The sequence below is a fragment of the Onychomys torridus genome, chromosome 15, assembly GCF_903995425.1.
Source record: "Onychomys torridus chromosome 15, mOncTor1.1, whole genome shotgun sequence".
Classification (NCBI taxonomy): domain Eukaryota; kingdom Metazoa; phylum Chordata; class Mammalia; order Rodentia; family Cricetidae; genus Onychomys; species Onychomys torridus.
The window spans coordinates 65,772,785-65,787,280 of record NC_050457.1 but is presented as its reverse complement, the minus strand read 5'-3'; the positions used below and the strand labels follow the sequence as shown (position 1 = coordinate 65,787,280).

Below are 14,496 nucleotides of genomic sequence, written 5' to 3'. Positions count from 1 at the left end.
TGCTTTCTCTGAAAATTAAAGGTTTTAACTGTTCATCTCCAAGTCTTCTAACAAGGGCTTCCATGGCCATTTCTAAGGTAGACGTGTACTAAACTAGTTCTTCCTGCACATTTTCTTGATCTGGGATTAAAATAAGAAATCAACATTCGCCTGGGAGATAAGTATTTTTCCAAATCCTCTCATTATTTTAAATTTGCTGAAGGTCAAATTTGCAGAGGTTCAAATTATTGGCTACAAATGACAGTGGGGAAGGCAGTCCTCACACCCAGTGTGGTCATGTTCTCCTTCACTCAACTCCAGCTACAAGAAGGTACGTCCACGTGAGAGAAGACAGGCTGGGAACTCTGGCAGCTGAGCCAATGACAGCCCCCCAATAACAGCCCTGCACCGTCAGCTCTCCAAGCAGATGAGTCTGTCCCAAGAACTGGCTTCAAGTCAGCTTTGGACTCCAAGTCATTTAACAGTCTCCAAAAGCTGAGGCCTGTTCCTGGAACAGAAACTTCTCTGGTTTTTTCCTAAAATACCCCTTTGAGCAGTTTCAAAGTTGTTCACTGTTTTGCTAACATTTTAGGGAACTATGGAAAAACTGGCACACCATAGGAAGAAAGAAAAAAAAAATGCCAACAGGGGAACAGGTCGCCTGGGGTCACTGGTCAACTCCAAGCACAGAAGTGATCAGAAATTCCCTCCTAGCTAGGAGCCTTGGGTTCAGTGTGTATCACCCCGTCTCACAGGGACAGGTGGCTGGAGGGGGAGTATTAGTGGTGATGGGTGCTGAGGACATGACGGTATGACTCAGTGATATCAGAGGCTTTGTGGGCATGTGTCTTGTCTTGGCCCTGTCATATATTATCCAGGTGCTGGACCAGATAGTAAGCTGTAGGTGTTGAGTGGCCACTGGAGGCCTGAAGCACATTCAGGGCTTGCTTTTCAAGGATGATCAACACTGCTCATCAAGCAAAATGGCTCTTAGGACTATGGTGAAGGTGGCAGTTACTGTCTTCCCAGGCTCAGGAAGACACTTCAGCCCTTTGCCCTCTGTACTGGTGGTTAATGATGACTGCACAATCATTATATAGTATGTATAGAGCGACATTAAGTTCTGTAGGATTTTAGGAGTAGCATAGCCACAGCTATAAAGGAAAACCGAGCTAAGTTCAAAGGAGCCATATTCTTTAATCCCTTAGCAATCACACGGCACAGCTACCATGTAAATTGGTTTGCTTTTCCCTGCCTTTAGTAAATGTTTAAACTATCAATCTTAAATCATATAGTATGTCTTTTGGCTTTTACAGCCTGAGCCTTTTCCCTCATGTTTTCTGAATATGATTTTCCACATGGCAACTTGTTAAAGCTGGGATGTGTTTTTGCTTAAGAACGTACACCCAGCTCCTGGGAGGCTGAGGCAGGCAAATCTCAGTGAATTCTAGGCTAGCCTGGTCTACATAGTGAGTTCCAGGCCAGTCACGGTTACATAGTGAGACTGTACTTAAAAAAAAGAAAGTGTACCTAGGCACCAACGGCTCAATGGTGTTCTCTCTTATTCACAGCCCTGTCCTCTGTATTCATGCAGAGGTTTTGGAACTCAGGAGAGGCCCCCCTAATATGGCCAAGTAAGTCAGCTATATCAGAACAATGTAATTAGGAAAGGAATTTCTACTAGAGAAAATAAAATAATACTAGTTAAGTTTGGGAAAGGGCAGTGGTGCTTACAAAGTTGCCTGGCAGTTTAAAAGATGCATTGGAAATTATGTAGCAAGAGAAGAAACCTGGGCTAGGGATATAGTTTCAAGACAGGGAGCTCACCTAGCATGTGCAGTGCCCTACACTCAATTCCTAGAAACAGGTGATGCCTGCAAACTAAATAGATGGCTATGACAGCTGTCTGTAATCCTGGCACTTGGGAGATGGATGCAGAGGATCCCTTGGAACAAGCTGGTTAGCCACACTAGTTGAATCATCATGTCGAGGCTAAATGAGAAATAAGTAAGTAAGATAGATAGAGGTCCAGGAAGGGGTTATTGAAATACACATATACACACAAGAAATAGAGAAGAGTATTATGCAAATTAAAGCTGCCTTTCTTGATCATGTCTGTGGGTCTGGGAAGCAATGGGAATACCTTTATTCCTAGAGCCAATGGTCTTGAACAACAATCCATCATTAACTAAGATGGGCAAGTATCACAGTATGGAACACACAATTCTTTCTTCGAAGATGGCAATCTCCCTCTTCGTGAACACACCCGCTCTCACTGGGAAAGAGGGAGAGCATGCACTGTCCCCAGGTCCCCACTCTCCTCTTACCGTCAGCGACAGCGCCATGCAGACAAAGGTGAACTTTTTGATGTGGGCCGAGGTGACCGTGTTGCTTGTGTTCGCCAGTTTATTGCTGGGGTTATTCTGGGAAGAGAGAACGGCAGTGATGACAAGGCTGGCTTATCCTGCCTGGGTCCCCAGGTCACAGAGAGCACCTTCTTTTATTTGACGGGCCTCAAGTATGGATTTCCAGTGACAGCTTGGAAGACAACTGTCACATTGGGTCTCTGAAACAGCTGTCAGGTTCCTGCCCAGGAACATTAACCAGAGGCAACTCTGGGCTCATTCAATCCTCTGCCCTTGGCACCGGGCTGCCAGCTCACCCCGAAGGGCCTTGGCGCCGAAGCCTGATTCCTGACTCATGTGTCCCCTTTTGGCTTCAGCAGATCTTGTGCCTGGCCACCTGGGTTGGTGTCTCCTTAAATGCCATAGCTCCCTGACCTCTGGGGTCCTCTCCTCCCTACCAGAGGGATAAAAGTTTCCCTGAGCACTTAAAGGCCTGCCCGGGACCCCAGATGCACCTTCCCACCATTATTTCTCCCCCTGCATCCCAAACAGGGCTCCTCACTCTCCTCCTACATCCACACATCTATCTTTCCTCCCTTTGCTGGATCTCCTGGTTTTCAAAATACCCCTCTCCTGAAGGCCCATCCCCTTCCCAGACCATCTGCTGGGAAAAGTCTCTGTAACCTTTGACTTATCGACAGTTTTCTTGGCCTCACTCCTGACGATAATGGAGCTGTTTGGGTAGACAATGCATCGGCACATTTTCAGACCCCTGTGCACCTCTGAGATTAAATACTGCATATCTTGCCCACTCTCTGGCCCCAAAGCACTTTGCAGTCTTCCTTAAACAGAACAGGATCTCAAAGAGCATTGGCTGCGCTGAATTGTACGCCCATCCTATAAACAGGAAGTTCATGAATCCTCTCACAGGTCACTAGAAAGTACACAGGGAGAAGGCCTGCTGAGGCTGCCCCAGCCCACTGCCAAGCAAGCTCCTAACAAACGTGAGGATCTGGCTGCGCCCCAAGGAAATCACAGAAGAACCCTGACCCATTCTAGATCACCTTAGCTCCGGAGCTGAGGGACAAAAGCTATCCATGACAACTGGCTCCACATCGGCTTAAGGGACTAGGGAGGGAGGTACACTATAGAAATCAGGCAACCTCACCCAAATACACTTAGCCCATGCTGCTGGGCGGTGTGAGAACTCCTGCAGGGCATTGTAAGAAAGAACTTCCATACCTCTGCAGATGGGGATGAAATGAGCTGGCACACCAGCATTAGAGAAATAGTTCCATTTTACTTGCCTGGTGAACTCTTAGATAGACAACAACCAAAAAATAAAAAAGGAGAATTTGCACATGCGGTTTATATTTAGTCAGAAGCGCTACAATTTTAAAGCTCTTCTAGAACCCACAGAGAGGTCAAAGACTACAACAATTAGACAGGAAATGCTAGAAGCACACTCCGAGGGGTCTAAGATATCGGTGGCCAGATGGCACTCCCAAACAGGGCTTGGGATTACTCACTGGAATGTGTGGAAACAATGGGTGAGGTTTGAAAAGGATCCTAAGTAACTCCAGTTTCTGGCCAGAGGTAGGCTCATTAAAGGAAAATTTTCAAAGCTTCTAACCTCTGTGATTAAGAGTAAAACAATGTTTCTCTTGGGAGCTCCTGCTGAAGACACAGAGTATGGTATTGTTAAGTTTTATTATTATAAGGTAGCTGAAACCAATTTCAGATGGGACAGTCCCAGCCAAGAGCTCACCCATTTCAGTGCCTGCCCTTGTCTTTAAGTTGCATTGTATAATCTTATTAACCAAAGGGAAAACTGAGACTTAGCAAAGACCGACATCTGTGCTGGTTTTCTAGGACTTACTATACATGTTCCTTGAAGTGAAAGCAGTGATTCTATCTATAGGTTGCATTCACTCACTCTACAGAAGGTCCCTCTCTTAAAGCGACCCAGACCTTGCACAGTCTCAGGGGTCTATAGGAATCAACTGAAAATACTACAGAGGAGGAACTCTCCATGCTGCGGCTGCACCAAATGTTGGTAACTGGTGGTGGGTGGGAACCAATAGACTACTAAGGGAGGGCTGCAGCAGCACCGCCCTGCATAAGACCACTAGCCCATCTCAGGCGAGGATCCCGGGAGGGGCCCCTGCAATTGAGAGGACAGTCAGGCTTTATGAGTGTGTACCCAAGAAAAGAAAGGGAAGGGAAACGGAGGGATAGCAGGAGGCTGGGCAGTATGGAAGAATGCTGTCATGAGAGGTGAGAACAGTGTGTGTGTGTATCTGTGTGTATGTGAGTGTGCATGTGTGTGTGTGTGTGCGTGTGAGTGTGTGTGTGTGTGTGCATGCGTGTGCATGTGTGTGTGTGTGTGTGTGTGTGTGTGTGTGTGTGTGTGTGCATGCGTGTGCATGTGTGCGTGCGTGTGTGTAGGGTGGTAGACTGATGGTGGTCTTTATCTAGACTTGGGGAATGCCCTGGGCTTAGAGTGTGATGTGGGGTGGAAGCAGTTGGGAACCTTTCTTGGAACCTATATTCTACAAGTCTGGCCTTCCTACTAGACAACCAAAGGAGACCTTTCAGAGCTGGTATTCTGAGCAAAATGGAAAAGTTTTAAGCCTCTGGCCTGGCCTTGTTTGCACGATTTCACGGGCCCTTTGTGCCCACAGGAAGTTGGAGTGAGGGCTAGGGAGGATGAGGAAGCAGGTGTGGTGTAGTTAAGAACCAGAGCTCAGCAGACCACTTTGACCTGCTGAAGACATTGGCCCTGGGCTTTTCTCCCTCTACTCACTGGGCTCTGACTTGGATAACAGAAAACAGAGGTAGCAATAGCTCCGAGCTACTGCTAGGAGACACCAAGGCAGAACAACGAACAAGGGGCAGGTTATGTTCCTCTTCCACTTTTTTCTCTTAGAACATTACACACCATTATATATAAATAGTACGCCTTGCTAGCTATTTGCTTCAGAGCAAAAGGCTGTACGTTTAAACAAGAGAGGTAGAGTGAGAAAGACATTTACTAAATGACCAGCAGGACAGTTCCCACCAAGCCAAAGATGAGGTCAAAAGGGTTAGATGCCTCCCTTGGACGGGCCAGCAATTGTGGAGGGCAGAGCTGCTGGCCACTGAGGTTTTTGGCTGAATTGGAAAGGTGGGGTGTGGAGCTGGAGAGATGGCTTCCTGCACCCACACTGGGTGGCTCACAATTGCCTGTAACTCCCACCTCTGGAGGATCTGATGTCCTCTGGCCTCTGAGGTCACTTGCCTGCATCTGGTGCACATAAACCCATATAGCACATACACATACACAAATAAATATACCTTAAGAAAAAACCCCAAACAAACAGGAAACAAGTCTTGCTACATGGACACTGCCTGTGCCTATCCCCCTGCCACAGAAAGACAGCCATGAGCCTAGGAGCTCAAGCCCCAGCCTCACACGCCCACAGCTTGGACATCTAGTACAGGATCCACAAGGTATGACCTGGACTAATCAACAATAAGCCACAGGAACAAAGCCTGGAGAACTGGATTGGGGTGGGGATTATTTACTTCCTCCTTGAAAATACTCACTCAAGAGGGATAATGTGACCACAGGAATACCAATTGGAAAAACATTACAGAATCTGCAGCAAGATAAGCCTCACTTTCCTCTGCTATTCTCAGAGGGAAATGTCCAGTGTTTGTCCTTGGAGAACCCTGTCCATCAAGTGGCAGTGTTAGGAAGTGTGTGTCTGACACCAGGGCATCGAGGGAGGTCTCACCTTGTCAAAAGCAGGATAGACAGCACGGATTTCTGTCAACCAGCCATACGGCATGTGACCCACGGGGTAGGTAGCTGTCAGAATTGCCACTGCCTGCAAGAGAAGAATGGACAGTGTTAGTGTGGGCATCAGCAGGAAGTCCTCCAGGATTTGCCAGGTGACGAGGCTACTGGCATATCTGCCCGTGTATTCACGAGCCACAAGATGGTATGAAACCGAATACAGCTGATAGCAGGGCAGTGTTTCACGTGAACTGAATAAGGATCAGGCCAGATCCCCTGCTTAAAACGCCAACATTTCAATCCAGGCTCCTCAGACTCCAGAACCTTGGCTCGTTCCACTGGGGCCTAACCAAGCTCCTGAGTCAATCAAAGTCTCATGTGGTGTTTTGCATGTGTGCACCGTATGCAAGTGTGTGTTCACATATGTGTGGTACATGTGTGGCGTGCGTGTGTGTATAGGCCAGGTTGACACTGCATGTCTTCCTCAGTTGCTCTCTACCTTACGTATTGAGGGAGGGTCTCTGACTTGAACCTAGAGCTCGTTCATCTGGCTAGCCTAGCTTGCCAGCTTGCTCCGAGGATCCCACACCTCTGCTTCCCATGCTCTGGATCACAGGTGGATGCTGGTGATCTGGACTCTGGTCCACACTATTCCCTACAGCAGGAGCAGAGTCGTGGGTTGGCTCCCCTTCTCCTCCTCCATGCTGTCCTTCAGAGGGGTGGACCTGTTTGTCAGGGGCTTTCAAACTCAACACGTGTCAGGCTGCTCCGTCCTTGTGGCCCAACTCAGAATTTTAATTCAGTACAATCAATAAATATTCCATCCAGGAAAGACTACGGACAGGTTTCCATGAAAAGACTTTTCATTTCTTGCATGAATGAAAAGGAGAAAAGTGAAAATTTGGCACCTGCGGCCACACTCTGGCAGTCAGTGTCTTAACTCCCTGGTGGAAGAGGAAGTCAGGCTTCATTTGTTTTAACGGACCAAGCAACTGTGCCCAGCACACAAGGATGTGATGCAGTCCACAGCTATGGGAGGAAACTTGGTGTGGTGTGGCGTGGTGTGGCATAACATAAAAGTACGTCGTGATTAGGCAGACCTAGATCCAAACCTCCCTGGCACTCCTGTGTGAGGTGGGAACCCTCTCTCTGTTGGACTACCATCTCTGTTCCTCCACAGGAATGGCACTGGTAATAGTAATCACACAGGCCTGGTGGGGAATGACTACAATGCACACGAATGTTCGAGAATAAGCACACAATATATAATAACCATTGGCTCTATTTCCCTTGGGTTGAGCTTCTGTGCCGTAGCTGGCAATTTGGAAATGTCTAATACAAAACCTGTCCTATTTTGTTTTATTTATGGGAAGGTGGAATTCTAGCACATAAGCGATGGGGGTTTCATACACTTCACTTGGAAAATCAGTATTTGACTGAAAGGCTACATACAATACTATAACAGCCACCCAAGATGACATCTGTGCCTCAGATACCAAAATCCAGGAACAAGTGGGGGCCAGAGAAAGCACTCTGCTTTTGATTCATAGGCATCTTCTCCGGGCCAACAGGAGCTCTTCCCAGGCCCTGGAAACTGGCAGGGTGCTCTGGGATGGAGAGCTGCTGACAGCACAGTCAAGGCCAGGTATAAACAGGAGGCCTTAATGAGAAGTCACCAGCCTTCCTAAAGGACCAGTGGTGCCAGCCACAGAATTAATTCTCCAGAAGGCAATGGAGGAGGAAATAAATGAAGTCACTCTGTTTGTTCATCCCCAGCTTGAAAGAAGGAATGGATGAGTCAACCCCTGCTGTGGCATGGCAGCCAGTTTCCAGATCCATTTCTGGAGCTTTGAGTGAACACACACAGGAGACCCTCATCAGGAGGAGGGCTGATTACCAAAGCGTCCGTAGGTGTGTGTGTGACACTGGGACAGCATAGGTGAGGCTAGGCTGGGTCACCACAGGCCTCCAGGCACTGCTAGAGCTCCTACAAGGCATGTCCCATCATCCTTTGCAACAACAGCAAAGAAGCTGCATGATGACATGATAGAGAAATGGAAGGGCCGTGGGAAGGAGATCAGAAAGCTTCCAGCAGGTTCTGTCCGTGTCTTTCTCTCCAGTGCCTCAGTTCCTCATGTGGTAAGTGAGAAGGATGAAGTAGATGTTTCCTTCCGTAGTCATAGAAATGTAAAATGTCACGGGTCACCCAATCATGGCTTCCTTTGTCACTGTGTCACATGATTTAATATTTTAGAATTGCTTGAGCTCTGGAGGTGAAGTGGAAATAGATTTCAACCATTTCTATCCCTCAACATGTGCCCACATGCCCACCAAGTGCCCTACCTCTGTGGCAGCAGAGCTGCCGCCAAGGTCCCGGGACACGAAGAGATTGACAATGGGCCGACTGATTCGCTGTGTGGCCAGGATCAGAGCCAGAGGCCACCAGAAGCTCAGCATCTTTCTTATGGTGGCATCGCCCTGTGTGGAGAAACGGAGGTCAAAGCTCATTTGGTTCCAGAAGCAGAACAGAAAACAGATTCAAATCAATGCTTGGCCTTCTTATGCCAATCAACGGCTACTTCATTATGCTTAACAATAACATACAGAAAAGCCTCTGTAGACATGCCAAGTTGAATTAAAATGAAGTGTACAGTCTTATTAGAAATTAATTCAGACAGCTGGCAAGCTACTGAGAAATCAAAGCACACACTGGAGTTCAATGGTTCCCAACCACTGTTTTCCATATGCGGAACCATACAAGGTGGAGCCCAGCTCTGGGACCTGAGAAGCAGGTTTGAAATGAGTCTCTGTTTATGTCATCACAGTGACTGGCAAGAAGCCATGTCAGTAGGAGGTAACTCTGAGAAATAGAAAGCTATTATAATCTACTTTGGAATCAGTCAATATATATAAACGTGTCTAATGAATGCAGGACTATTTAGCTCAGCTACAAAGACTCCCACCTTCAAAGCCTTCATAGGAGTCACACACACTGTGCACATAAGTGAAACGAAAGTAAAGGACCAGCCATATCTTAAGACATCTACGGCCAAGGTGTGTGCTATCTTTCAAGCGTGTCTTCGGTTATGCAATTTTGGTTTGGTTTCTTAAGAGGGTAAGTGTTACATCATGGAACCATCTCAGGGCATTTTGATTTCTTCCCCTCTGCTGAATATTGAGAGAGAGGAGGGAGAGATTGGTCCTATCAAGATAATTGTGACAGCCAAGTGGTGGAAGTAAGTAGGTAGGATGTCAAGGATAGCTTGACCTAGGATGAGGTAGGTGATCAACACAATTACTGTTGTGACATGATGAAAACATTGTATGGTTAAGCTGGTGCCTGGGGGTGGAGTGTGGTCAGGGATAGACATGATCATTCCTGCTTGCCTTATAGCTAGATGGAGAGAAATGATGCCTAATGTACGTGAGTAGAAGCCAGAAAGCACATAAACCCAATGCTGTTCATAACTTGTGATGAGCAGAATGCTTGGCCTCTTGTGAAAGGTTGGCTGCTCAACTCTAGACTTGATTCTTAATTGACTGTAAAGGCCCAGGACACACCTGAACGTCTCCATGGAGGCTTCCTAGACCACATGACCCCAACTGGAGGCCTTTGGGTTCTTTGCAGTGCAGATGCTGATTTGGACTCATCTCGTTTTTGTTTTGTTTTCTAATTGTTGCTTCTGTGTTGGTCTTCCCTGCTCAGTGAGTTATAAAACTTGTTGAAACTAGAGGTCACATCTCAAGATTTCCCATCACACTATGGTACCTAAAGCTCTGCCGAGTCCCTAGGAGGTGCCAGATTAAGAGACTGGGACTGACTGGTGCAGAGAATATAAACAGAACCTGGGCCTGTGCTATGATGTTAAAAACAATATAACATGAATACAAAGGTTCCATGAATCCTAAAACTTTCTGGACCATAAAGGAGGATACCAAAGAGTACAAGGAGGTATGAATGCTGTGTTACCCACGACTTGACATGACACCCTGTCTTCTCATTTAGTGAGAAGGAGGCTGGATGGTCACTTCTAAGATCATTTTCATCTGTAGAGTTCATGGTTCTCTGACTGCCTTCCCCTCCAAAAACCTTTAGCACTTGAACTTTGGGCTTATTACACTGAGTTCTTATTTCACATTTTTTTGGTCTTGGGCAAATTGTGGTTGAGCAGATAAAGACTGCCCTGGGGGTTAGTCAGAGAGGGATAGGAGACTGGGGAGAGAGGAGAATCAAGGTGGCTGAGTATGACCAACACGTGATACACGCAAGTATGAAAATTACACAGTGAGTCTTGTTACTTTTTGTAAACTAGTATGTGTCGATATTTTAAAACGTCAAAAGGTGCACGCACCCCCAGCTCCGGGCCGCTCCTGTCAGGGATGATGTCGTGGATGTTCTTGTAGTAGCCCAGGCACAGTGTGGTACAACGCACAAGCGCACCCATGTACAGAGACAGGATGGGGATGAGCAGTGGTTCTCGGCATTCCAGGTGACTGTGAAGCAAAATGGCTACAAAAACAACCTGTGGCGGGAAACGGGACAGGTCAGCAGAACGAGGGAGCTGGTCCAGAGGCAGGCCACCCTCCCGAACCCAGCCGCTGAGAGGGAGAACTCGCCAGGGGCTTTCACCCTATCCTGACCTCCTGTGACCCAGATGCAGATGCCTGGGGTTCACTGGAGGAGCACAACCAGGATTTTGTGAGCCCCAACACTGGGACTCTGTTAAGGCAATTTGGATCTCTAGTAACAACTAAGAACTACCTAGAAACGTTGGCTTCTGAGCTGCCTCACTTGTGGCTACTGGAGGCTTTTTCCACAGCAGAGGAAAAAGCTGTGGCAGTCAGTGATGTACAGGGACATATGGCTGGAACATTTACAGGATAGAACTCACTAAAAAGGCTGTTCCAAACACCACTGGAAATGATGATGGAACAACCCAACTTAGAAAAATATAAAATTCTCAGCTTGGAAAGGTATTAGAATATTAACTATTATGTGACTACGATGCCCATTTCTTTACTGAGTTAGAGACCTGGATGTCTTGTACTTGGAAGTAGCGGGTTCCATATTTACCACTGACAAAACTTAATGCTCTGAACCACAGTGGTGATATTTAGAGGCTGCAAACGGGTTGTGTGGATGGTAGAAGTGACCACAGTCGGGAGAGACTCAAGTCATGATGAAGTGTTAATCTCTCTTGGATGTCTCAGTCTCGAAAGCTGAGTTTATGATGTATTAACCTCCTCATCCTGCAGCTGCCTGGAATGCGGCCAACCTCACCACTGGGTTCTCAGAGCACAGGGGACAGAGGTGCTACATGGATGTGTGGCTATGAGCAGGCAGCTGAGAACACGGGCGACCTGAGCAGACACAAGCTGGGGGGGGGGTCCACTCTCTCTAAGTCACATCACTCAGTCTCACACATACTGGCCACGCCAGGAGGACATGCTGGGCCGTGACAGAAGCAAGGATGCCCATGACTGTCCCCATGCTGCTTCTAACTGGACCAGAGGCAGAGAACTAAAAGATGTGGAGACCAGCAGGAAGGAGCCTTGCTAGGACACACGGATTGAGCCTGAAGCTTGGGCATTTGAGGCTGTGGACACAATGCCCATACTCAGCTAACTAGTCAGAGCTCCCTTTTAGAGCTTAGAGTGGCATACTGGGAGCAAGCGTCATGTTTTTACCATCTTCATAAAGTACACTGTAAACCACAGTGGTGATATACAGAGTCTGAAGCCTGGCTATATGAAAAGGGAAAATGGAAAGCTCAGTGTGTCCTCTGAATCCTAAGCTGTCAAGACAGTTCTGCAGACAGAAGTCTGAGGAGCAGGACCGAGGAGGAGGACCTGAACAAGGAGAGGGAAGGTACATACCAAAGTGAGGTAAGCCCACACAGCAGACAGGTGATGGGTGGATGGGCTTGGCAGGGGAGCCCCAAGGCCAAGGTGGAGATGCTGTTAGCCTCCCCCTGAAATTCTAACTGACGGAAGCCTGCAGTCTAGCACTTGTCACAGGCCACTGCCCTTACGTCTTTATGGCAGACCACATCACTTCCCAACTCAACATTATACTTGTGCACTTTGCCTGCTAGTCTGGAATCACAATTCTGAATCTGTTAGGGCCACCAAAAGCATGTCAGATTATATAAGAAAGGAACCTGCTGCGTCAGTGGTGAGGATGTTCCCCGTGAAAGCACATACTGGCCCCAGACCCTGGTACGTGGTGACAGAGACAGTCCCAGACTGACCTCTTGGGGCTGACAATCTAGTGGAGAGGACAGACACACTAATCAAACAATGGGCCAGTGAGCACCCATTGCCTGTCATGACAGAGTCGCTGCGGAGGATGAGTGGGGGGGTCGGGGGGAGCATCTCTGCGGGGCTCTGCCTGAGCTGAGACCCTTAGACTGAGCAGAGGTGGGAGGAGCAGGAAGGAGGAGAGGGAAACTGAGGCAGAGTATTTCTTCCAGGTTGGAGCTGTGGCAGGTGGACCAGAGAGCAAGGTGGGAAGAGGACCATACTGGGGCTGGACAGGCAGTAAGTAGGGTTTGTGGGGTTCAGCCCCTCCTCAGTCAGCAGGAGGATTGGGAGTTTCAAGGATCCCTGAGGTGGTCAGGATTTCGATGGATAAGATAACTGTGGCTGCACTAGGAACAGTAGAGAGTCAGGACCGCTGGGTGGAGGTGCAGGAGGAGGCTGCTCAGCACTATGGGTGGGAAGGGGTGATTTTTGATTAGAATGAGTGACAGTAGAGAGGTAGAGGGCACATCAAAGGGAAGTAATGCTAAGGACTAGAACATAACCCTCCACAATAAGGGAAGTGCTCCCAGGGTGTCTCCGGAGTTTCTAACCTGATGATGGCACTTGCCAATTTACTCAGCCAAATTCTTGTTACAGAAGATCTCCAGTTCAGGTTCTGGGTATCTTTCGAGTGGGAATATCACAGAGGCCCATTAGTAGCTCCGTCTGGATCTCTAAGAGGGGGAGGCTATGGATATTTAACTGAGGAATCACAGTCATGTTGTAGATGCTATAAACCTAGACCACCCGATTTGGTTTTCTTGTTATTATGAGAGGGCCTATTTAATGCAGATTTAGAGGCTGGGCATCCTAGACAGCATGGTGCAGGCCCTGGTGGGACCTCTCTACCTACCTTGGCTGTGTTGCTTCATGGCTGATGGTAATAGTGAGAGAGTGTGTGTGTGTGTGACAGGAAAAGATCACCTGAACACATGAAACCAGAGGGGCTGGAATCCTACAACCCTTCCAGGGGCAGTGCTGGATCTAAGTTCTCCACCTCTTAAAGAGATCAACCCTGCTGGATGGATGTGAAATTGGGGGATGGGAGGGTGGGCAAACCGCATCCACACCAACATGGGCATGAATTAAGAGTCCTCATGGACAGAATGAGGTCAGTGGGGGGAGTGTTTCCTAGGGAAAGAGGAGTCTCGAGTGAAGAGCTGTTGAGCTGTTTATGAGACAATGGAAACCACCTCCTGGGTCGAAGGGCACAAGGTTCTTAGTAAGAACCTTCTGGAAGAACTGACAGAGGTAAAACCAGACCTCTGTAGGGAACACACTGAAAAGGAAGTGGGGGAAAAAGGAGACAGTGAGTGGAAACTGTCCTTCTAAGAACTGTGGCTGTGAGGTAATACAGAGAAAGACAGGACTGCAGTTAGCTAACAAAATACGAGGGGATCAAGAGAAAGCTGCTCGCGGCCCTTGGGTTTTCTCTCTGTGTGAGCATGCGTGCATGCCCAGACACTCATCCATGGACACAGAAGGGTCACTGAAAACTAATTAATAAGGCTCCCGAGAAAGCAGGCCAGATCAGGACCTGAGGGACAGGTAGAGGAGGTGAGCTTGGAAGAGAGAGAGCACCTCTTCAAACGTGGGAGTGTGGAGGCTGTGAGTTAAGCTGGCAGGACAGGGGCCACAAGGTAAGAATGGGGTTGCTTCAGTTTTCGCTGAGTCGTGGGCACCCGAGGTCATCTCCTGGGACCTGTGATGGGGGAGTGACCTTCTGCAGCAGCTCCCTAGGGTCAGCTGAGGTGACTCACAGTTCCTGCGGAAGCATTTGCTGCTGGAGACAGGTGAGGTAGGCACAACAAGGGTCAGTCAAGGTCAGGGTCTTGCCAAAGACTGAGGTGAAAAGACCATGAGCAGAGAGGGTTCCCAGCTGACCTCTGAAGGTAAGGGGAGATGGGGTTCAGCAGAGGGCAGGGTCTGCGAGGCATCAGGAAGGACAGACAGCATCAGGGGGATTCTCACTCTGATGCCGAACAAGCAAAGAAAGTCTGGATGAACACTGACTAAAACAAGATGAAGTCCTTGGCGATGTCACCGACGGGACACCTGGAACTACAATTCAATATGGAGGTGGAGAAC

At 48.1% G+C, this 14,496-nt stretch overlaps 1 protein-coding gene across 1 annotated transcript in view; it reads right to left on the bottom strand.

Moving 5' to 3' along the window:
- Ankh (ANKH inorganic pyrophosphate transport regulator) overlaps positions 1 to 14,496 on the bottom strand; it is a 139,886-nt gene that overhangs the window by 23,029 nt on the left and 102,361 nt on the right. Inside the window, exons 5-8 of the mRNA XM_036207403.1 lie at positions 10,458 to 10,628; positions 8,449 to 8,583; positions 6,104 to 6,196; positions 2,307 to 2,402 (exon numbers count right to left, since the gene is read on the bottom strand). Of these exons, the coding sequence (XP_036063296.1) occupies positions 2,307 to 2,402; positions 6,104 to 6,196; positions 8,449 to 8,583; positions 10,458 to 10,628 (495 nt within the window). The remainder of the gene's footprint in view (positions 1 to 2,306; positions 2,403 to 6,103; positions 6,197 to 8,448; positions 8,584 to 10,457; positions 10,629 to 14,496) is intronic.